Below are 22,827 nucleotides of genomic sequence, written 5' to 3'. Positions count from 1 at the left end.
GTAGATGTGACTATGATGCAAATCAACATTATTATGAAGTGGCTGCCGGCTATAGCTCTATATGTTTGTGGTTTGTGCAGCTTCACGCTTTGACAGGAAACAGGGATGAGCTGGTTTTCCTGTTTCTCTTCATCTATACTTTGTTTACATTTACATTCACAAGGATTTGTTCTGGTCTGGAACCTACAGACATATACACCACTGAAAAATGTGTTTTTATCCTGATATAAAAATGAACTGGATGAATCCTACATTTCCCATAATGCAGCGTCTTTCCTTAGACAACATACCATGGAAAGTTTTCTACCCAAAGCATTGTCAAGTATTTTAACAGCCTGCTCAGAGTCTCTGTGCCGCCAGCCGCTCTGCTCTGAGCGCTGCTCGCTGCTGCTTTTGTGTGTAGGAATGGTTAAAAAACAAATTATCAAAAAAAGCAAAAAAAAAGAGTTTTTCTTCTGTCATCAGAACACCATCAGCTCACAAACAGCTGTCCTCACAGTGAGGCCATGAGACGTAAACAAGCCCCCAACTCTGATCATATCCAGGTGACCCCTCCAAACACAGACTGATGGGTGAAATTAGCATTTGAATTTCAAGCACTCGGCAGTGACCGTGTCTTCAAATGTTGTAACTACATTTTCAGTAAAATCAATAAAATTCAAAATTCAATAAAAGTGTCATCCATTAATGGATGACACTTTTATTGAATTTTGAATTTTATTGATTTTACTGAAAATGTGCTGTCATCTGAACCAGAGTCTTCTCACTCCTTGTACCAGCTCTGGTCCCTTTTTTTTGTTTTTGTCTTTTACGCTACCGGGCGTAGAGATGAGATATTTTCCACTTCCTGCGTTTTTTTTTCTCTAATTAAGCTATGAAATCATCATTAGTTCGCTGTTTCTTACACTCCTCTCCATACGAATCCGCTAAGATCGCTAGTAGCATGATGCTCTGACAGCACCACTAATAACCTGTATTGGTTATCAGGTAACTTGATTGATTGATGCAGACTTCCTGTGGATTCATTCCTGCTGACAGCTAAAGATAACAAAGTGAAATCTATCGACAAACATCTGTTTGTGTGCATGATAACTCAGATATTCACCTTGTTAAGAGGACAGAACAAAAGAACTGATATAGTTTCTGTGTTTGCAGTTAAGCCTTCTCGTAGCAATCATAACTCTATTTGCTAAAAAAGCAACCCCCCCCCCTTCACCTCCTCCTCCTCCTCGAATTTTCCAGCCTGTGGTCTGAATCTCATCATTGGCTTCTTTTCAAAACAGGCTCACAAACATCATGATTGATTCAGCCACTATCCTCCAGGATCTCTCAATGCCTGCCTGGGCTGCAGATTAATTTCCTTTTCCTCATCTTAATTTTTACTCATCGCCTCTCCATAAAAAGGCTAAATGTCAAGCATGCCTGACTCCTTCTAGTGACACGTCTATTCCAGCAGATAATTACCATAAGGAAATTGATGCTTTAGTGTGCAGAGGGGGGAATTTAATTTACTCTGACATCCTCAAAGCATAATGCATTCCTAAAGAAAGGAGAGTTTTTCAGTTTGCAATTGACTTTTTAGATAAATTGGACTATTTAATGTGATTATCAGTCTTGAACGTCTTTGACTTATTAAGGTGTTGAAACCAATTAAGGGTTACATGCTGCTCGCGCTTCCAGACGTGAAACGGTGAATACTGCTTAAAGATCCATGAAATAAGAACCATCCGAAAGCCTCATTGTTCGCCACTCAACCGGCTACACTACCTGATGATGTTTTGAGACATGTGAGGTAATGATATTAATTACAGCAACATGGTTTTCTTGAGATTGTAGATGAAACCTGAGGGAGCAGGGGGTCCGTGTAGTCCATACATGTGAGCTCATTTTAAAGGCTGCAGAATTAAAACAGTATTATTTTATATGTTTGGATGACGAGTGGCAGGACAGGCATGGGTCAGACTTCTGAATCATTGTCCTTGCAGCAGTTTGGCCTGTGAAGTAAAGCTGCTGTGTTTCTAAGAGAAGATCACATTCATGATTGGAACTAGCCTTGCGTTTGCTGAGTCACATTTCAGTCCCCCCCCAGGAGTCGCCTTTGTCATACCTGTGTGTGTTTGTGTGTGTGTGTCTGTGCACTGCAGACCATCAGGCTTTGAGGAAGTCAGCGAACGTTGCTGCAATCCATATTATAGCCGTGAAGACACAACAGGCCGCAGCGCTCCTGCCCAGAGTTCCTCCTTTTGCAACCAACTGCCTGAATGTTGTGCTTCTTAGGAGATAAGGGCAGCCTCCCACGAAAGGTGACTCAGCAATCCATCCAGCACATGCAGCCTCTCCTGAGATAAGAGCACAGCCGGAGAGGCCTGTAGACGGCGGGATACCGGGAACAACAGCGAGAGAGAAGAGAGGAGCATAACATCAGCCATGATATATACACACACAAGAAACTACCATACACCTTAAGAGTGCAAGTAATTACAGAGATCCATTCCAGCAGATATTCATATGAGAGAATAATGACATATGTGAAAATGAGTTTTTTTGAGACGTGTAACTCATTATTTATTTAGAATGTTCATCAATATTCATCAACAAATTATATATTTCTTGATAAATTCAGAGTGTATGGGGATGCAGAGTGCTCAGAGAGCACAAAAATGACAAAAAAACTGGAAGGTAAAGGCGTCATTTGTGCATCGATATGCAGTTTGTCCTGACTTTGGATGTTTTTTTAATACAGAAATTTAACTTAACAGTAAATATTCTGATGTAAAAGTTACACTATCCACACCGTCCCCTAAAACCAGTCATTTTAATGCATCTATACATGAGGGTCTTTCATGGAACCGGACCGCTGTGGATGCATCTTAAAACAGAAAGTGTCTCAGGTTTAGACATAATCACACTGTGGAGGCTTCAACACTGAAGAGCAAAGTTAAAAGAAAGAAAGAAAAAACTCATTATAAGGGAAAAGGAAACACTTGTTTGTTAATTTCATGGACTACTTCAGCGTGCCAGAACAGGTGACCCCCCCCCCCCCCTTCACCATCAGCCTCCTCGGTGTGAATGAAATAAATAAACAATGAATGGTCCACTCTCCTCGCTCGCCTCATCCCATCTCATGCATGGCTGCCAGTAATGGTCTACTGGGTGTCAGCTTTTATTGGCACGGCACAAAGCAAGTGCCAAGGGTTCGGTGGCTCGACTCCCCGCTGCAGACTGTGGATAAAAGCGAGCAAAATGCCTCAGCCGAGCTCAGAGACATAGTCATGTTGGGCTGGAACGAGGAAGTGCAGTGGAGAGGGGAGGGACTCAGGGCGCAGCTCCATGGGGCCGCCGCGGCGCTGCGACCTTCTGCACATGGAGCCGGGGAGAGTTGGAAGAACTTCATACTTCAAACTCAAGGAATAGCAGGTAAAGTGACTTCCAACGCGCTTTTTCAGCTTGCCACTTATCTCACAGGCGAGGTCAGGACCTCTGGAGTCAGCTCGTCTTTGCGCTCAGGATGATTTTTTTAGGAAACATTTGCACCTGACTGGAAAAAAGACTCTCCTCATAGTTTGGGTGCAGGTGCGCGCCCCGCAACATCAGATCCCGTTTGGTGCGCGTACATTTCAGCCGGTACAAGATTTAATTACAAAGTGTGTTTAAATAAACAAAGACTCTTTTTACCGCGTTATATTTGGTTAGCGGTAATTTAAGGGAAGTAGGAGAATTGTTCCCCATTTCCCATGCGCCTTTTTGGGAAGACATGGATAAATTATTTAAAAATTAATAACATTTATTTACAAATACAAATCTTATTTTTAATATTTCTCACTAATTACGCATGTGTGTGTGTGATTTTAACCCGTTTCACCGTTTTACACTCCGGTTGTGGCACCTGTTGCAACAAATGTGCGCACTCGGTGAGCTTCAGGTGGTCCAGCGGTGTGTGAAGATATGATCAAAATATTTAAAAGATGCTTTTACGAATTAAAAATGAAAATAAAGAACTTTAGATTAAGGCGGAAATTTGCCGGAGGACTAAAAACGAAACGAGGTGTGGAAACAGTTTAGCGCCTCTTAAACAGGAAATCAGAACGCACCGACCCAACGGTGAATATAATCCACATAAACTGATAACAGATAAATATTGATCATTTACTCTACCGTTATAAGGTTTGAAACCGAACCTCAGCCTGAGTGAGGTGGTACAGGTCTGTTGTGAAGAGAGAGAGAGAGAGAGAGACAGAGAGGGACAGGGGGGAAAGACACATGAAGGCAGGACTGATGAAAGTTTCTAACAGAGCTGTCACTGAGCTGGAAATGTGTTCATCATCAACGCCCAGAGCAGAGAGAGAGCACCGCAAACTGTTTTTAACACACTAAGAAAAAACAATAATCTGAAGTTTACGCCTGGATTGATCAAATTAGGATTAACAGGATGTTTAAAGTAGATGTTTGTGCTGTCATTCATTTAAACTGCAGCATCTTCATCTTCTTCTTTTAAAAAAGTGAGAATATGGAAAGTCAAATTATTTTTTTAAACAATATATATATATATATATATATATATATATATATATATATATATATATATATATATATATTTTACTGTTAATTCAATTATAAACAGATTCTACTTCTATTTCTTCTTCTACAAAAAAATCCATAGATCTGCAAAACATTCCAAAATAAATCATATATTAAAGAGTAAATGCAGCTGCACAGATAGAGGACTTCATTCATTCTAAGAGAAAGTACTGAAAGCTGCAGATCTGTCTGCAGATTCATCATCTTTCTTGTCAGTAGAAACAGCAGCAGGAGGAGGAGGAGGAAGATGAGGAAGAGGAGGAGGAGGGATGGTGGTGTGTGGGGGGGGGGGAGACAGAGGAAGACAGACAGTTATTAAAATGATTGTACTGTCTGAATAGCAGAGTAGTGAAGTGTGTCAGATGCAAATGAAGGAAACTTCTCTTCAGCGCACCTTTACCCCCCCCCCCCCCCACACACACACACACACACACACACACACCTCAAACACATCTGCTAACACTATCTACCCACTTCCACCCATATAGTTCATGAATTACTGATGAGAATCTGCCATGAGGTGACCATGCTTGTAGGATTATCTCTGTTTTTTTAAGAAGCTCACAGCTTTATTATTATTATTATCATTATTATTATTATGGGGTGAGAGTTATTAATTCTGATATTTTCATTAATCGTCAGAAAGTTTTGAGTGTGTGTGTGTTCACAAAGTCATTATTTTATCTCTATTTTTAAAATGTTTAATGCAGGATAAATATTTGACTTTTTGTGCAGTGGTTCTATTAAAGTGTGGAAGTTATTAAAAGTATTTATATTTATCTTCTTCCACTTCTTCCTTGAGTATTTCCAGTCAGTTTTTAAACTACGTTTATCAGCCGGTGCTCTCGTACACACACACACACACACACACATGCAGAGTTTCTCCTGAGTATCCAAACTTCGCTGGTGTGGTCCTCAGTATCTGTTAACGGTTTCGTTGTTTCTCATCTCCACCCTGCTCCCTGGTGTAAGCTTTTGCACCTCACTATGAGCAGACGCCTTAAACCCCCCCCAGCTCAACACACACACACACATACCGCCACCACACACACACACAAACACACACACACACACTGAATTCTGTCAGCCCACAAGCCTCTTCCTGCCTCTCCTCACTTGACGTACTCCGACCAAAACTGTTCCACTGCACCCCCCCCCCCCCCCCCCCCCTGTGTGTCAGAAGTCTTCTGCTTCTATGGCTTCCATTTCTGTGGCTGTAAAATTCCACCTGCCCCCAGTTTGAATACTCATACACACTCCAACGCACACACACACACACACACACACACACTGTCAGCTTGATTGGATTCATAAGAAGTTCTTAAATTGTTTTGTATGTCTTTAAAGTTGAAGCTTGGCTAAAAAAAAAGTGTGATCACGTAACGCTGAAGGAACCGTATTTAAAGTTGAGGTTCAGGAAAAGTATTTAAAACAAGGCAGAAATGAAAACAGCATGTAAATAGTAACACTTTGAGTTACTTCCTGAATACTCTACGTGCACCTTTCTTTCCACATGCCTACGCAACTAGGTTGTGGGAACTCTCTTCTTTATTTCTGTCAAAGCCCCCCCTCCCCCCCCCCCCCCTCCAACCACCACCACCACCACCACCGCCAACACCAGTGCCACCAACACATCCGTGTTTCCCCTCGCGCCATCTGCCCAGAAAAAAGGGCACATGAGAATACACCTCCCTCTGCCCCCAACCTCCAAACTCCAGATGCTGAAGAACCTCCTCACAGAGCCGCAGCTCGGCGGAGTAACACGCAACCCTCCCGTGCTGTGCTGAGCAAATCATCTGCACCAGTGACCTTTGCCCCCCCGCTCTCCTTCCTCCTTCCTCCTCCTCTCACACTTGCATCCTTGGCGTCTGTAGGCCGCTGAGCTCCTGACTTGACGCTGTGTGTTGCGACACAGCGGCCCTGCCGCTTCCCACTATTTGTTCCAAATGTGTGGAGCCATCTGTCAGTAAAACAGGAAGGCCTAGGTTCCCCTTCTCCCTGGGGCTTGTTTCGCTATTTTCGGGAGCTTCACTTCTCCCTGTGTGGCTGCTTGGACTGGGCAGCGGCCCCACCGAGGGCTTCTTGAAGTGGCGGAGCTGGGGCTGAGGCTGTCGGGCCCATCTGCTGCAGGCTTGAGGGCCATCCATTATTAATGGGGCCACGAGCGCTGGTGACTCCTCAGATATTCAGCCCTGGCCGGAGGATTCGCTTCTGGACTCCACTGCTAAAAAAAAAAAAAAAGAAAGTAATAAATAAAGAAGTTCTCTGTCCTTCGGCCTGCTTTCTGCCTCTCTTCTTTTTCTGCACCTTCCTGTTGCTTTGCTCCTCTGACTCTTTGCCCTCTCGTCTCTCTCTCTGCCTCTCTCCATATCTGGCTGCCTCTCTCTGGGCTCTTCTTTCACTCCCTCTCTTTGTTTCTGATTGTGGCTTGCATGTGTCTGCGCTCAGGCCGCGGGCTCAGCGATGCATGCTCAGTAAATTAGAGAGAACACGAGCACCGATCAGCTGGGCACGGCGAACGCCCGCATCCTCGCTGACCTGGGGCCAGTTAATTTTCTGCTTAATTTTGCGGCAGTCAGTTTGCATTTTTGGATGATTACGTGGCAGGAAATTAACAATAAATAACAAATGTGCTCTGAAAGCCCATTCCCTGCAACCTCGACGCCATCAGCCGGAGCCGAGCCGCTCTCCAGGCTCAGCCTCTCTGTCAGACCTGTAATGAAAACGTCTGTAATTCTTTGTAATGTGATGTGGGGGACAGTGCTGTGTCTGCGGCTGTGACAGGAGTGATCTCAGCGAGGTGACGGAGTCACACCGAGAGCTACACCCTTTACTCCACTTCAGCTTTTTTTTATAATGTTGTTTCCTGAGCCTGCACTTGATTAAACTTCTGCACCTCTCTCCCATTAGAGTACTTGCACCGCATGGAGACAGAGGAGGCCCAGGAAATGGCCCAGATGCCAGGTAAGAGCGTACCACAGAGTACACACAATAGGCCCACAAACAGCTTCTCTTTACACCACCAGGAGGTAATTTTACTTCTCCTGAATGAGCCGTGGCCAGGGGTTGCGTAGTGAGTGATGGGTGTTTGTCTGGTGTGTGTGTGTGTGTGTGTGTGTCTCCCCAGGCAGGGACAGCCCCCCTGTCCACGAAGCGTCTGAGGAGGCCGAGGAGCCCATGGCCGTCCCGGAGGACCTGTCAGCCAGCTCCACCCACCAGCAGAACAACAGAGGGGACAAAGGTACGAAGCTGAGCGCACCCACATCAGTCCACTTCAAATCCAAAGCAGATTAACACAAGTATCAATACATGAAGTGAAGCAGCGATCAGAGAGAGAGAGAGCCCAAAGCACTGCGCTGCTGCTCCCAACAGATCTAAGACTAAACGGAAGCATCAGAAGCACAACATATATATTAAAGAAGAGCATAAAGATGTGTTAACATCATGTACACCCAGTGGGAGATACTTCCAGATCCCTGCTAAAAAAATCAATCAAATAATTTAAGGCTGCAAAGAGACACATTCAGGTCATGGCATGTCTTTAAAAGGCTGAATCTTAAGGAATAGCTAATGTGGCCTTGATTTGTCAGCAGCAAGCCAGGGAATATCACCATGAACATAAGGATGGGTTACTCACAGCAGCCGCGAATGTGAATATATAAAAATATAAATCCTCAAATGAGGAGAAAATGTGCATTAAATCAGTTATATGAGGAATCAGACCCTGAATTTATAGCTTAAATAAGATAAATGAGTTAATTTGTGAACTTTTTACAAATTGTGATTAATTCCTTTTTTTGTTGTGACCAAAAAAATGAAATAAAAATAAGCACAATGGTGCTCACATGTGACGGCCTCTTTTCAGCGTCGTTCCACAGCACAGATAAGCGGTCAGAAGTAAGATGTCAGAGGAAGCTGAAATAGGATGTGTAAGAGTTTCCTAAGAAGAACTTCATCAGACAGTTTCAGCGCTCCTGGAGATAAAGAGTTCAGGAACAGGGCCAAGCTCACAGCTCGTCACTGCACCGCATGGGTCGCACACCTGCACACACACACACACACACACACACACACACACACGCTGAGTTTAGTGTTCATTATGAAGGTACAGCTGGTGACATAGATGTTTGTGAGCTTCTGTTCATTCCCTTTGCATGTGTGTGTGTGTGTTTGTATAGCGGCAGAGAGAAAGAAGGGAAGTGCAAGTATCTGGTACATCTATGCATGGCTGCTTCTGTGATAAAAGCCAGAAAGAGTTATAATTATCACCAGGATCATGTGCTGCTCAGTTCTCTATGGTGCAGAGAAACACAGGGGGACTATATGTGGGACCTCAAAGTATCGAAAGCTCTCAAACCTCAAACCCCAGGTTGTTTCCTGTTGCAAAGACGCCATCACAGCTCAGGACTGTCAGTCTCTCTCTCTCTGTGTGTGTGGAGGCTGCAGCTCATGTTGTCGGGACCTGACTTGGATTTGTTGTGTGTGGTTTCAACGTTTGGTTCCAAGTCACAAGATGACCTGTTCAACATCCCAGGGAAATGATTTCTCTTTCACTTTCAGTGATTCAGACTGAGCAGTCGCTCTTTCATGAGACATGAGACATGAGACCGAGACGGACACCGAGCTGTTTAGTTCCCGAAAACATGGAGGCGAGTTTAAAAAAAGAGAGAGAGAGAGAGAGTGAGGGGAAAGCGAGGCTGTTTTTGGCGTTCCTGCAAGTTGTGTTAAGTGTGTCGCTGCTGTGTTTTTAACACATGCGGTTCTAGTACTTTGCACACACACACACACACACACTGTTATTTTCAGGCAGTGAGAACAGCACGTTAGTAACAGGAACCTCCAGCAGGCTCCATGCATTTCCACGCAACACAACGGACACATAAATCAAGTTTTTTAATCCACGCCAGCGCAGCTCGTTCCTTCTGCAGCTTTCTCTGCCTGTGTCGTCCCCTTTGTTTGTTAGAAGCACTTCACTGAGACTTGTTTTGTTTGTCTAGCAGGTGATCTGACACCTGCTTCCCAAAACGGGCAGATCAGTCTGTGTGATCATGACAAACATGGTATAAAGTAAAAGCCTTGTTCCTACTCCCGAAATAGTCACAACTTCCCCATATCCATGAGAAGTGGGTGGCAGCCCAGCGTTCATGGTTCCCTTCTGTCGGCCCCAGCTGATAACATGAAACCTGAAAGCTGCTCCTCTGAACGGCAGCTTTTCTGTTTTTTACTGTTTTATTTCCACCATTCAGTTTCCTCTTAAAGCTGAGTAATACCTGGATCAGTCCGGCCTCATGATGAGCAGACATCTAGTTTTTATCTCATGTTATCCTCAATTATCAAATAAAATCGTGGCAGTTTTTGCGGCCATGAATTTAATCAGGAGGTGCCACCACGTGCATGCAGCTTTGCTTTCGAGTTCTGTGATATGCAAATGGAACAAACTTCCTGACTTGCCTCAAAAAAAAAAAACACCCTCAAACACTGATACTTGCATCATCCTTTACGTTCCTGAGCCTGAAAGAAAAACCCACTTGTGGTTCAAGTGAGAACTCTGTACAACACGCATGTATTGTAACCTCAGCAACATCGACGAACACGTCAGTAGAAACCGTAAAACCGAAGAAAAATGTCTTCTGAGGTCAATTATGAAGGAAATAACACAAATCAACCAAGGCTAACAAAAAAAAATACCAGTAAGTCTAGCCAAAGTCACAGGTAAGCGCTGTACTAGCTCGCTGAAAGTAACTGTAATAATTAGCTAACAAATAACAGGTGAATGTCAAAAAGCTAGCGACAAGTAGCAGTTGGCTAAAAGAATGCTAGGTGTGTGGTTGAAGTAGATAATGTTAGTTAAACTAACAGATAAATGTTACTTGTTCAAAGTAACAGATAACAGTTCGCTAAAACATCAGCCAAATTAACGTTTAAAATGAAAAAGTTAACAGTTAGCAATGACAAAAGCTAACAGATCCAAACAGCTACAAGTAAAGGATAACAGTTGGCTAAAAGATGAATAGAAGTTTGAAGACGATAATGTTAAAAACTAAAGCTAAAACTAACAGACAAATGTTAGCATCGCTAGTTACAGCTAAAAACAAACAATGAACGGTGGAAACAGCTAGCATAAATGTGCTAAAATTAGGAGATAAGTAAGTTGCTTTAAGTAACAAATAGTCTTCTTAAAATAAAATGCTGTTGAAAACCCTTTATCTAAGTGTACTGCTGTACTTTTGGGCATTTAATAATTCGTGTAGCGTGTTTGGACACTTATTCTGTGACAGAGCTCCTCATCAGTTTGTTTTTTACACCTCTGACAGCGACAGACGGCGAGCACGGCCCATTCGTTCTGTCTTATCTCCTCTGCTCAGCAAGAACACACCAGTTTGTCCAAAAAAAAAGAAGAGAGATGATCAGATGAAGTCACAGTTATCAGAAAAACGATCATGATCCTGCACAGTTCTCATATTTCGACCTCCTGCCGTCTATAGGAAGCAGACATTAAGCTGAGCTGAGCTCCCTCAGAGAGACGTAGCAAAAACAAAACTCCTGTTTAAAAAAACAAAAAAAAACCTGTTTCAGTTGCAGGCTGTTTTACAATTCCCTTCCCATGCTTCCCTTTCTGTCACTTCTCCATAATTCTTGGTATTTCAGTTAGACAGGCAGACCTCTTTCTGAAGCTTCCCCTTTTCCATAGATTCCTATATTTCATGATTTCCACCTCTTCCTCTTCGCTTGTACAAACAGAGGTAGAGAGCATGAGGAAATCAGGCTGCCACTCTGACATGCAAACCACAGGACGTGCACGATCTGTCACTTCTCTTAAATATGTCTCATGTGGGACAAAAAGACGGGAGCTGCACGGGACATGTCACTCTCTGATCACTGACGCCAAACAGAGATTCATACTGTGCAGCATTTGTTTTAAAGATGGAAGCGTCCAAAGCAAGATAGTGGAAAAAAAAGGCCTTATGCAAGTATACGTGTGTGTGTGTGTGTGTGTGTGTGTGTGTGTGTGTTCATCTCACTCTGCTGCTCTGATAGAGACCACACTCGTCCCTAGTTTCACACTGCTTCCTGTGTCTCTGCTTCCTGTTTATCTCGCTGTCATTCGTTTCACTGAAGTGTGATGGTGTGAGATGATCGCCATGTTTCTTCATCTTTCCACTGAAAGATCCTCAAACAGGTCGTTCGCTTCCTTCTGAAGCACCACTCTGAGTGCGAGTGTGGGATGTTGCTTTTTTTTGGTGCCTGAAATAGGAGGAGGGGAATTTTTGTTGATGTTTTGATGCAGCATCCCGTTACTCATGAAAATGTCATGAAATGTGCACTAAACAGTGTTTGTCTCTGCAAAGCCATTGTTGCCCGAGTTAAAGTGCAGTTTAGGTGTTATTACAGGGGATGAATACAACCATAAAATACTGATAAGGTGTCCCCCCTTAATCAATATTCACAGAGATCAATCAGAAATGTTTATTGTGTGATTTAAAGGTAATAATACAAAACATGAAAACATGTGCAGCTTAAATTAAACAAACTTAAAGTTAAGATGAAGATGATTCAATAATAATTGATCGGATCAGGCTATGTTAGGATCACACCATCTTTAACATCATGACAGATCCATGCTCTAAACCGTCGCCCCCCCCCCCCTCCCTCCTTGCCCTCTTTTCCAGCCTGTAACATTAAAGTTGAGGCTCGCAGTGATGAGGAGAATGGGCTTCCCTGTGACATGAATGGCGTGGAGGAGGAGGAGGAGTGCGCGGAAGACTTGCGCGTGATCGATGCCTCGGGGGCCAAGGTGAACGGCTCACAGCCGAGCCCCGAAGCCAAGGCCTTCTCCTCGGCCGGCGGTATCCGGCTGCCCAACGGGAAGCTCAAGTGCGATATCTGTGGGATAGTTTGCATTGGCCCCAATGTGTTGATGGTGCACAAGCGAAGCCACACCGGTAAGCTCCTGCCCTTTTCCACTGCACCCATGTTCACTGTGAGTGTCTGCTCCTCCTCTTGTTTATAGTAGTAGTAGATCTGCATCCACACGAAGACACACACACTGCAGCCCCTCATTACATTCACTTGTAGCTGTTAAGTTCATGGCACACCTGCGTTTGGCTGTTCCCTCCTTTCGTGCGTGAAATAGACTTTAAGCGTACTATTAGCATTCATTACTGTTCATCTGAAGGTGTCTGGATCACCACGACAAGCAACAGTAACTGATCAATTTATTGTGCGATAAAGTCACAGAGACAAACTTGGTCCAAGAAAAAAAAAAACAGAGAGAGAGAGAGAGAGAGAGAGAGGATATCTGCTGCCATGGAGTGGAATCTCCACCAAGTGACAATTATCTGGCTATTAAAAGTTTCTCAGAATTCAAAATTGATATTCTATTGTAATGGAGCCAAAGCAGTGGTGTGAAAAAGGCACTTAACTGTCAAGCTTTAGAAACTAATGAAACTCAAAATGGAAGAAAGGAACACTAGACTAATGTAAATGCAAAAGACAGTACAATAAAAGATATAATGAAGTGCCTCCTATTTAAATAGAAAATACTCTGTGCTGAGTCTGTGCTCCTGAAATGCATTTTTAATGAATCTCCTTTTTATATATTTTTGCTGCTTCACTGGTGACTCTTATTTTATGGAGGGGAGGGGGGCCTTTGAAAAAAAAAAAAAAAGAAGAAGCCGTATTAAAACGTTCTCACAGAATGCCACAACACTCGGAGAGAGGCTGGATATTGGTTTATTCCAGAGGCGCTGATCAGGAAGACTGGCTCTCAACACAAAGTGTTTCCTTCGCTTTATTCAAATGAGGCTGAATTTGCATTGTGATGTGCCGCTCTTATTTTAGAGACGAAGAAGAGGAAAAAATGAGATTTTCAGATCAAATTGACCCAGGCAATGGTGCATTACGGAGCTGGCAGGCTGAGTCTGAAAGGCTCTTGTTCGATCAGAGCGCCAGAAGTCGGTGGGGCAAGAGAGGGGGGGGGGGGGCATGGAGAGAGAGAGAGATGGAGTGTCGCTCTGCTGTGAAACCCTCCCACGGGGGTGCTGGATCACTCTCTGGCCCCCTGAGACGCTCCATCATGCAGCTTGTTCTGGCGCTCGGCGCAGGCTTGTAGTGCAGTGACCCTGCGTTTCCCACAGCAGCAGCAGCAGCAGCAGCAGCAGCTCCACACAGACAGCAGGAAGGCTTCAAATGTTGTCAGAGAGTCAGTTTAAAAAGTGCTGAGATGAACACTTCAACCAATAAAACTGGGTGGCAGTGAAACATAGGAATGATCTGTGTGTGTGTGTTTTTTGTGTGCATCTTGTGCAGTAATGTGCGTCTCCTCTGTGTCTCCCCTCTGTGACCTCAGGTGAACGTCCGTTCCAGTGCAGCCAGTGTGGCGCCTCCTTCACCCAGAAAGGCAACCTGCTGCGTCACATCAAGCTCCACTCAGGGGAGAAACCCTTCAAGTGTCACCTGTGCAGCTACGCCTGCCGCAGGAGGGACGCCCTCACCGGCCATCTACGCACCCACTCAGGTGTGTGTGTGTGTGTGTGTGTGTGTATGCAAAGGTCAGGTGCAGCAAAAAGACACGTCTGCAGTCAGGGTAATTCTAGGAACGCCGGCTCGAAGCCTTTGCAGAAAAAGCATGACAACTTCTGCAGCGGCAGGAGCTCGGAGCTGTGTAAGGGGAAGTTGACAGGGTGTAGATATGGTGTCACTTTTTTTTTTTTTTTTGCAAATGCTTTGCAGAAGTATCAGTTAATGAAATTTGGGTGTAAACAATCTGCATGCTCTGGGTAGGTTTAGCAGCACATATCTCTATGAAACTTGGATTAAGTTGCACACAAATGAAAGCATCATCTGAGTTTAAATAATCTGATTAAATTAAAAGCATTATTAATACAATATATAATCTCACTGTAATCATATATAATCTCAAGTCCATTGTACTTTAAATAGGCCTACAGCATAAAATGTAGGTTTAAATCTTAGTTGGTGCCAGATTAAGGAAATTACACGCTTTGAAAAAAAAAAAAAAACCCTGTAAAGTTACTCCCTAAATTCCCCCCAAAATTCAGAAGATGTGGTCTCATCACTATCGACAGCCATGTTCAGGCCTCACACTGGAACTCCCGAAACATCTGCTGCTGATGACACAGTGTGGGCAGGTCCTTCCCCTGGGTTTTCTATTCTGGGATTACCACTCGTATCAAATCCTGTTCTTTACACTTCAATAAAAAAAAAAGAAAAAAAGAAGCTATCACTTTTATTTTAAAAGGAAATGCCTCACGTCGTCATGATATTTTCTTTTTCTCTTTCATGCAGTTGGAAAACCCCACAAGTGTGCCTACTGTGGGCGGAGCTACAAGCAGCGCAGCTCTCTGGAGGAGCACAAGGAGCGGTGTCACAACTACCTCCAGTGCATGGGGCTGCAGAACAGCATGTACACGGGTCGGTGCCTTACGAGACGCACACTTAACTCTCACCCATATATCCAATGTCCTACTTTACCCCGAGCGCGGGACTGCAGTGTACGATGCTGACAGTTACACAGGTTAAATGACAACTGCTGAGCTAATTATGTTTGTTTTTTTTTTTAAATATAAATTGAGATACTTCCAGGGTTCTGTAAACGTCCATATCTATGATCATCTGTGAGCTGTATTTATAGACCAAGTGCTTCACACGTGTCAGAATAGTCCGCTCTGTGCTCTCTGAGAAAAACACCATCAGACATCACTTTAAACAGGACAAAGTCAAACTACTCTGACTGAAATCTGCTTCTCTGTCTTGCTTTCCAGTAGTAAAGGAAGAAAGCAACCAGAATGAGCAGAGGGAAGACTTAAGCCAGACCGGATCTGACAGAGCCTTGGTGCTAGACAGACTAGCTAATAATGTAGCTAAGCGTAAAAGCACTATGCCACAGAAGTTTGTGGGTAAGGGCTGAAATCTGCTTCCTTTGTGTAAATACAATGTTGATGAATGACGTGCACAAAGCTGCATAGGTGAAGCTGAAATGTGTTTTTTTTTTTTTTTGTGTCTTTGCATTTTGTGTGCCAGCCTGGCTCTGCACGATGCATGCAACAAAGCCTGATCAGGGCCTGCTTGTGTCATTACAGGAAAGGACTGCTTTAGTTTTTTTCTGTATTCTTCTTTCACATTTAAGTGACGATAAGGCAGGGAAGACCATGAGACCACTCTGTTAGTGAGGAGCAGTTTCAGTATCAGGATGACGGGCTGAAAGTGTAAAGTATGGCCGTCACAGTTCCCTTCTGTCTCTCTTCAGGGGACAAACGTCTCTCGGACCTCTCCTACGACGGAGGAGCAGGCGAGCTGATTCAGCCGCACGTCATGGACCAGGCCATCAACAGCGCCATCAACTACCTGGGGGCCGAGTCGCTACGTCCTCTGGTGCAGACGTCCCCGGCCTCGTCATCCGATGTGGGCATCGCCTCCATGTACCCCCTCCACAAGCCGGGGACAGAGGGCCACGCGGGGACGGGCTTGTCGGCCAAAGACAGTGCAGCTGAGAACCTGCTGCTGCTCTCCAACTCCAAGTCTGCCTCCAGCGAGAAGGACGGCTCGCCCAGCCACAGCGGCCAGGACTCCACAGACACCGAAAGCAACAACGAGGACCGCTCAGGCGGAGCGGCACCGGGCCTCATCTACCTGACCAACCACATCACGTCAGGCGTGAGGAACGGCGTGCTGCCCCTGGTGAAGGAGGAGCAGCAGAGGCAGTACGACGCCATCCGGGTCAGCATGGAGATGGCCTCCGAGGGCTTCAAGGTGGTGACGGCGGACGGGGAGCAGGTGAGGGCGTACCGCTGCGAACACTGCCGCGTCCTCTTCCTGGACCACGTCATGTACACCATTCACATGGGCTGCCACGGCTTCAGAGACCCCTTCGAGTGCAACCTCTGCGGTCACCGCAGTCAAGATCGATACGAGTTCTCCTCACACATAACTCGAGGGGAGCACCGCTACTGAGCCTCTTCGACCAGAACACACACACACACACACACACACTCATAGACAGGCGCCTGCAATAAATGCATAGAATAACATGATGTAAAATACACTGTTGATGTCTCTGTGTTGTGTTTTTTTAAAGGAATGCATGTTTAAATGTATCAAAACATGTATTTTAATTTCTGATACTGCATCCTGGAGAAACAGTAGCTCATTACAAAAGTTTTGTAAAGATAAAATTTACAAAATTTGCCATAAATATAAAATGTACATATGTGTTTTTTTTAAAGTCGATTCTTTTTTTTTTTTTAGATTTAAAATAAAATAAGATATTGGCCTTGTAACACTGGTATTAAATACAGTCATCAGTGTAGATAAAGCCCACACGTCCTCTCACCTGTTCTTGTGTTTGTAATAACCTACATATTATTTATACAACATTTACACAGCTGTCTGTTTTTGTATTTATTACAGTGATTGATGTTTGTCTTATAGAGTAGTAAAAAGCTGCATCTTTTTTTCTGTCCAACTGTACTAAATGTACTAAAATGTGTTATGAGGTGATCCATGACTGCTGCTGGAAGCTACTGGACGTTGTGTTTTATACATGAATATAGCCTGAAATGTTTGACATGAAAATGACCTCGTTTGAAGGGAGCTTTATGCCTGCAAAATATCAATAAAAGATATTTTATATATGCACACGGAGTGTTTGTTGTGTGTTTTTTTTTCTGTAGAAGTAAAGCAGAAAGAAGGGAGCTTGTCTAATGAGTAGAGGTGTATAATATGGAAATTTAAAGTTTCTATCATTTGTTGAAACTTTTTTTTTATCCTCTACACACATACAACTTTCTGCAGTAATTAAGTTTTATGTCATTCAAGATGCCGCTCGGTCAGTGAAAAGAATGGGTGATTGGCATTTGTGCAAAAAAAAAAAAAACAGCCCACGCTGTAAGAAAATGAACAGTGAGAGGAGAGTAAATAAACACTTCTCCACTGCACATAGAAAGAAAGTCAATTTAAATTAAACTGAATGTTTAATAATGTATTTTTTTTTAGCTAATAAATCACTAAGAGGCCAACACATACAAAAGCATGCCCACACTGCCTCTCGCCTCCTTGTCCAGGACCTGAAGATGGTCCTCTGGGGGCAGCAGCAGCAGAGAGCTGGGACAGAGAGAGGATCAGCCACTGGAGCAGAAGGCAGGGGCCGAGGCTCTGAGGGCCAGGCCTGTCTGGAGAGGCTCGTTCGGGGCCGGCAGAGGAGCTGTGCGGAGACAGCCTTGTCCAGATGGCTGCTGCTGTGTGATTTAGCAGAAACGGGAAGCAGCTGTGGCCAGCACTGAGCCACCCCCCCATACCCCTCCACAACCACCCACCCCCCCCCACACGCTTGACTGGGACCCAACAAGGGGAGGGAGGGCATTTGCATGAGAGGGATAATCTGGCCAACCAAATCTGGCCCTGCCAGAATCCCAAATCTCACTTCCCCTTTCGGCCTTGCTGACTGAAATACTCCTCCAAGAAGAAACTCCAGCTGTGAGGGTAACAGGATCTAATAATACTTCACTCATTACAGGGTGACAACAACGGAAAATTCACGGCAGACTAATTTGGTCACTAGAAGTGTTGCGCATCATGTTGGCGTCCTGACGGGATCAGAGAACGTTTAGTTAATTCAAATCGCCTCTCCTGGATTCTCTTCACATTTCTTCCATTCAGAAATTATGATTTATGAAATCAAATGTCTGGCTTGTGACACATTACAAAAATATATTTGAAAAAAGGTTTTCACACATAAAATATTAAACTAAAAAAGAGAGAGACATTGACTTCACTGTTGTAGCTGTGTGACGGTTTGACTAGTTTTGATGTTAGGTCATTTTTTGGCAAAAGAAGGAATTACTTCTGATACACCTGTGTCACAGCTGGTCTGATGACACCTGTGTTTACAAGTGTTACACTGAAATATTTGCTGCATTTTTATCTGTCCTTGGAACTACAAATGGTTTTATGGAAAACTTCAATGGCTTAAATACATATTTAAAACTACCTAAATTATATTTTTACTCGGAGAAGGAAATAAGCTGTGCAAAGTAAATATAAATATTTAAAAACTGCCAACTTTTTTTCAATAAGTCTAACATGTAACGTGCGTATTTGTGTCTACACCGCCCCAGATGTGGCCACTGCTGCACAGCCACAGTCAAATTGAGCTACAAGCTTACACCATATGGCACACTTTTCAGCCCATACTCAATAGACTCTATAGATCCCAACAGCACCAGAGGAATTCTATGCATCTGTCCTGGTCCAGCTGTGAGGAGATCACCACACACACACACACACACACCCCTCGTTCTTAGGGGAGTTGTGTGACGACTTCCACTGCTGGCTAATTCAACAAAGTTTCAACACAGTAGCCAACCACACATGTCTGAAATATTTATCAGGGACTTGACAAAAAGATGAAAAATAAATGAAAGTCTTTTTTTTTCATGGTCTTCCAGATTTTCAAAGAGTTGATCATTAATTTTACATGAGAATTTCATTTCATGTGTACACAATCTATAATGGTGTCTTTCAGCAGTGAGTGAGGCATTCAGCTTGAAAACTACCATGTTAAAAATACTCTGCTGACCGCTTGAAGTTTGAAACCCATGGATCAGGATCAGCGCTAAAATAAAGGCTCACATGCTGTTTGTCTAATAAAATGGATGTACTGCAGTAACACAGATTTTCCTGTTGAGTCCAGTGGTGTCTTAATGACTAACAGGAAGGGAGGAAAGCAGAGTTTTTTTGTGTTTAAACTTGAGACCCAGGGTACTCTGTTGCCCAACTTCCGCGGATATGATTAGCACATCCAGCCTCAGGAGCATTTTAGGACAATGAGATTTAAGGTTATATTGCCGAGTTTCATTTTATTGGGCATTTGTCAAATGTCAATATAAATACACTGAACAGAATAAAAAAGAGTCTCTGAATGAATTATGCCAACAATTCCTCCTTGAACACATTTTTTTTTCCACCAATGTTCAACATTCTGAACATAAGGAGAGACGTCAATGAACCACAGTACAACAAAAACAAAGATTAACATACCCAAATAGAAACCTGCTTATAAGGAGACAATCGAACACACATTTCTGTGCCTACAGAACCATTCTTGTGTTTTTATGGATTAGTGTGAAGTATTTCCCTCCTTCTCTGTGGCCTTAGTGTGAAGAAGAACTTGAACATTTGTAGAGATATTCAGGCTGTGAAACCAGGCTTAACGTCCACACCCAAACGTCTTATTCCACTGCTCATACAGCTCCAAGTCCTTAGCTGAGACGCTGGGTCGTACAGTTTTCAGGGCCTCCTGAAAGTCATGGTAGAGGATTGGCCGCACCTGATCTGCGGTGATGGTGGCGATGTCGCTGAGCTGGATGCTGCGTATAGGCCCCAGCGCTGCCTCTCGACACAGCTGAGTCATGTCAGCCCCGGAGAAGCCCTCTGTGGCAGACACCACACTCTCCAGCTCATGCTCTCTCAGCTGGTTCTTCTCCCGAGCCATGAGGTTCGTCACTATCTGCTGTCGGGCTGCAGCTTCAGGCAGGGGGATGTATAAGCGCTTTGCCAGGCGTCGTCGAGCAGCCTCGTCAATCTCCTGAGGCCGGTTGGTGGCACCCACTACCAGGATGCGGTCCTCAGCTGCCGTGGCTGCCCCGTCCAACTGAACCAGGAACTCAGTCTTTATCCTGCGGGAGGAGTCGTGTTCGCCGTCTGTCCGCTGGGACAGCAGTGAGTCAATCTCATCAATGAAAATGACCGCAGGCTGGTGACAGCGGGCGATGGCAAACAGGGCTCGCACCATTTTCTCCCCTTCACCCACCCACTTGGATGTGAGTGATGAAGCGCTGATGCTAAAGAAAGTGGCTCCTGATTGACAGGCTATACATTTTCCTATCAGAGTCTTTCCAGTCCCAGGTGGCCCAAACAGCAGGATGCCTTTGGGTGGACCACGAAGGCCGGTAAAGATGTCAGGCCGCAGCATGGGCCAAACCACAATCTCCTTTATGGTGGTCTTGGCAAACTCCAGGCCTGCAATGTCGTCCCAGGCAACAGGAGGCCCATGGTCCATGATCTCACTCATGATCAGCTCGACGATTTTTGGCTCAAAGTTTTTCAGACGCTCGTCTAAGATTTGAGGCTCCTGATTGGAATTACGGCTCGCCGTGCTTTCTTCCTCTTCCTGTCGAGGCATGGGTGACACAAATTTGGAGAATGCACCTCGAGGCCTGTTAGCACCTAGAGATTTCTTCACAGCTGGGTTGGGTGTCGGACCTCTCTGGGGCTGATGGGAATGTTTTTTCTGTTGGTCCACAACAAACTGCTCACGCGCAGATTTAAAGCTGTATCCAGCTCTGGTTTCAGTGCTACTCTGAACTCCATGCTGCCCCCTGCCTCCATCCCCACCTTCTGGGTTGTAGAAATTCTTCCGCTTTGACTGGTTAGAGGTGGGAAAAAAGGAGTTCTGTGTGGTGCTGGGGTTTACCTGAGGAAGAGCTGGGGGAGGATGACTGAAAATTGGCTGAGGTCGGGCTGGAGGTTGGGAGATCCCATCTGAGCCTTTTGGCCTCTCAGTTGACATATTAGCAGCATAACAGCGAGCGTTGCTAACCTCTGATTTAGGCTGTGGTGGTGCTGCAGTTTTAAACAATGCAGAGTCTGACCTGATAGTAGTAAAGGGAGCAGCGAGGGAGCCTCCACTGTCTTGTCCCACAGGTATGTTAACATCTGCTGGTGCCACTCGAAGGCCGTCTCCACCTGTTTTTGCCTGAATCATCTTCTTCACGCTGGGCAACTCCAGCACACTCTCCATGGTGAGGGACGACTCCCATTTGTCGCTGTAGTTCTTCTGACTGCGGGCCAGATGGAGCGCGCTCTCTGCATAGTTGTTTAGCCCTGTGCAGGGGTCATCGGAGTCCAGCACTGCGGCGTAGCGCTCGGAGTAGGTCCTGAGCAGGCTGGCCATGCCGGCATGAGAGAGCTGGGAACTTGCCCATGCATACTGAATGGAGAGGATGTGGGCCCGGTAGGCATCGGCCGTCTGTTCAGGTGTACAGCTGCCAGATGAAATGTCAAAGGACCTCCTCTGCCATTCGTCCAGGTGTGCGCCACTCATGCCTGGCCTGTTCCAGCCTGGTGAAGGAGAGGGGACAAAAGTTATTAAAAATACATGAAGCCAAGGCACAAATCAGTCCTGACCAATACACACTGAAACATTACAACTCATTACATCATGGCAGAGTATAGTATATAAATCAGTGTTGCGGTCGAGACTATTTAACACACAGCTTTGCCTCAGCTGAGATAATCTCTGACTATTTACAAACTTTATCCGTACAAGACAATACACAGCTACGACGAGATGAGCAGTTATCGCCACGAGTGTGTGAAACAACGCTAACAGACACACATCTACTGGCTATGTAGCTGCACTAGTAAAGCTACTGCGGTAACTTCAGGCTTTCAGTCATTCAGCCTCCATGCCCGCAGTTCTGTCTGAAAACACCCAAAATAACAACCAGAACACCGCGAATGAGTGAGGTCACTTACTATTAGCGATATCTTCTTATCCGGATGAGAACACGGCACACAAGAGGCGTTAGTACTTCATTTAGAGCTGCTGTTTACATCAAGGCTTGTTCCCGCCACCTATTTCTTCTTCTTCTTCTTCTTCCTCATCATCAACAACCCCACTTCCGGTGTAGTTCCAATTCGGTCTCAGTAAATCCGCGTTTTCAGGATGGATTTCCCCAAATATGTGAAACCGTATTAACATAACAAGTTTAATAGTTTGATAGATATGGGCAATAAACAGACAATTCCTAGAAAAATATTGGAACGACCCCCAAAAAGCAGGGTGTGCTCCATTTAAACTGTCTCGATACATTAAGATGTTGATATACCGCTCTATTAAATTAAATATAAAATATTTTTTGTTTAATGTTAATTGTTTGCAATCGAAAGTACACGTGAAATGCCTCGGGTTAAAAACTTATTTCCTCCTCTCTCTTGTCTGCACACTTGTGGCAGTCTAGTCTACGACGCCATCTTGTGGCAACAACAACGCCAGGCCAAAGTAATTAAATGGGCTCTTGTTGCGTTGCATTCTGGGAAATGAAGTATCCGCCCTGACGGCACGTTCTCAAACACTGAAATCGAACTAACTAATGTTTTAAACATGTAATGTTATAAATACATTTATCTTAACGGCTGATATGTTGATACGTTAATAGAATGTAAGAA

At 44.5% G+C, this 22,827-nt stretch overlaps 2 protein-coding genes across 7 annotated transcripts; one reads left to right on the top strand and one right to left on the bottom strand.

Moving 5' to 3' along the window:
• Positions 1–3,128: 3,128 nt before the first annotated feature.
• ikzf1 (IKAROS family zinc finger 1 (Ikaros)) lies at positions 3,129–17,186 on the top strand. Of its 6 annotated transcripts, none has more exons than XM_028423696.1 (8): positions 3,275–3,417; positions 7,489–7,542; positions 7,706–7,819; positions 12,249–12,521; positions 13,928–14,095; positions 14,887–15,012; positions 15,366–15,497; positions 15,848–17,186. In XM_028423696.1, exons 2-8 carry the CDS (start codon positions 7,503–7,505, stop codon positions 16,549–16,551), a joined length of 1,557 nt encoding a protein of 518 aa, XP_028279497.1. In that variant the 5' UTR covers positions 3,275–3,417; positions 7,489–7,502; the 3' UTR covers positions 16,552–17,186. The 6 variants fall into 6 exon arrangements, with proteins under 6 accessions (XP_028279501.1, XP_028279497.1, XP_028279496.1 ...); XM_028423695.1 differs by having other exon boundaries at positions 15,363–15,497; XM_028423697.1 differs by lacking the exon at positions 15,366–15,497.
• Positions 17,187–19,464: 2,278 nt separating this feature from the next.
• On the bottom strand, positions 19,465–22,322 carry fignl1 (fidgetin-like 1). Its single transcript, XM_028423393.1, has 2 exons — positions 22,135–22,322; positions 19,465–21,717 (listed from the first exon to the last, which is right to left on the bottom strand). The coding sequence occupies exon 2, from the start codon at positions 21,698–21,700 to the stop codon at positions 19,805–19,807; it is 1,896 nt and encodes a 631-aa protein (XP_028279194.1). The 5' UTR covers positions 21,701–21,717; positions 22,135–22,322; the 3' UTR covers positions 19,465–19,804.
• Positions 22,323–22,827: the final 505 nt, after the last annotated feature.

Source organism: Parambassis ranga, chromosome 15 (genome assembly GCF_900634625.1).
Source record: "Parambassis ranga chromosome 15, fParRan2.1, whole genome shotgun sequence".
NCBI lineage: Eukaryota > Metazoa > Chordata > Actinopteri > Ambassidae > Parambassis > Parambassis ranga.
Note: the sequence above shows the minus strand (reverse complement) of the source record. Positions and strands in the feature narration are given on the sequence as shown.

Bases quoted from the DNA above. Each gene is read 5' to 3' on its own strand.
- ikzf1 (XM_028423695.1), top strand. From the start codon at position 7,503: ATGGAGACAGAGGAGGCCCAGGAAATGGCCCAGATGCCAG. The intron at 12,522-13,927 runs GTAAGCTCCTGC...CTGTGACCTCAG, and splicing joins GCACAAGCGAAGCCACACCG to GTGAACGTCCGTTCCAGTGC. The intron at 15,498-15,847 runs GTAAGGGCTGAA...GTCTCTCTTCAG, and splicing joins TATGCCACAGAAGTTTGTGG to GGGACAAACGTCTCTCGGAC.
- fignl1 (XM_028423393.1), bottom strand. From the start codon at position 21,700: ATGAGTGGCGCACACCTGGACGAATGGCAGAGGAGGTCCTTTGACATT.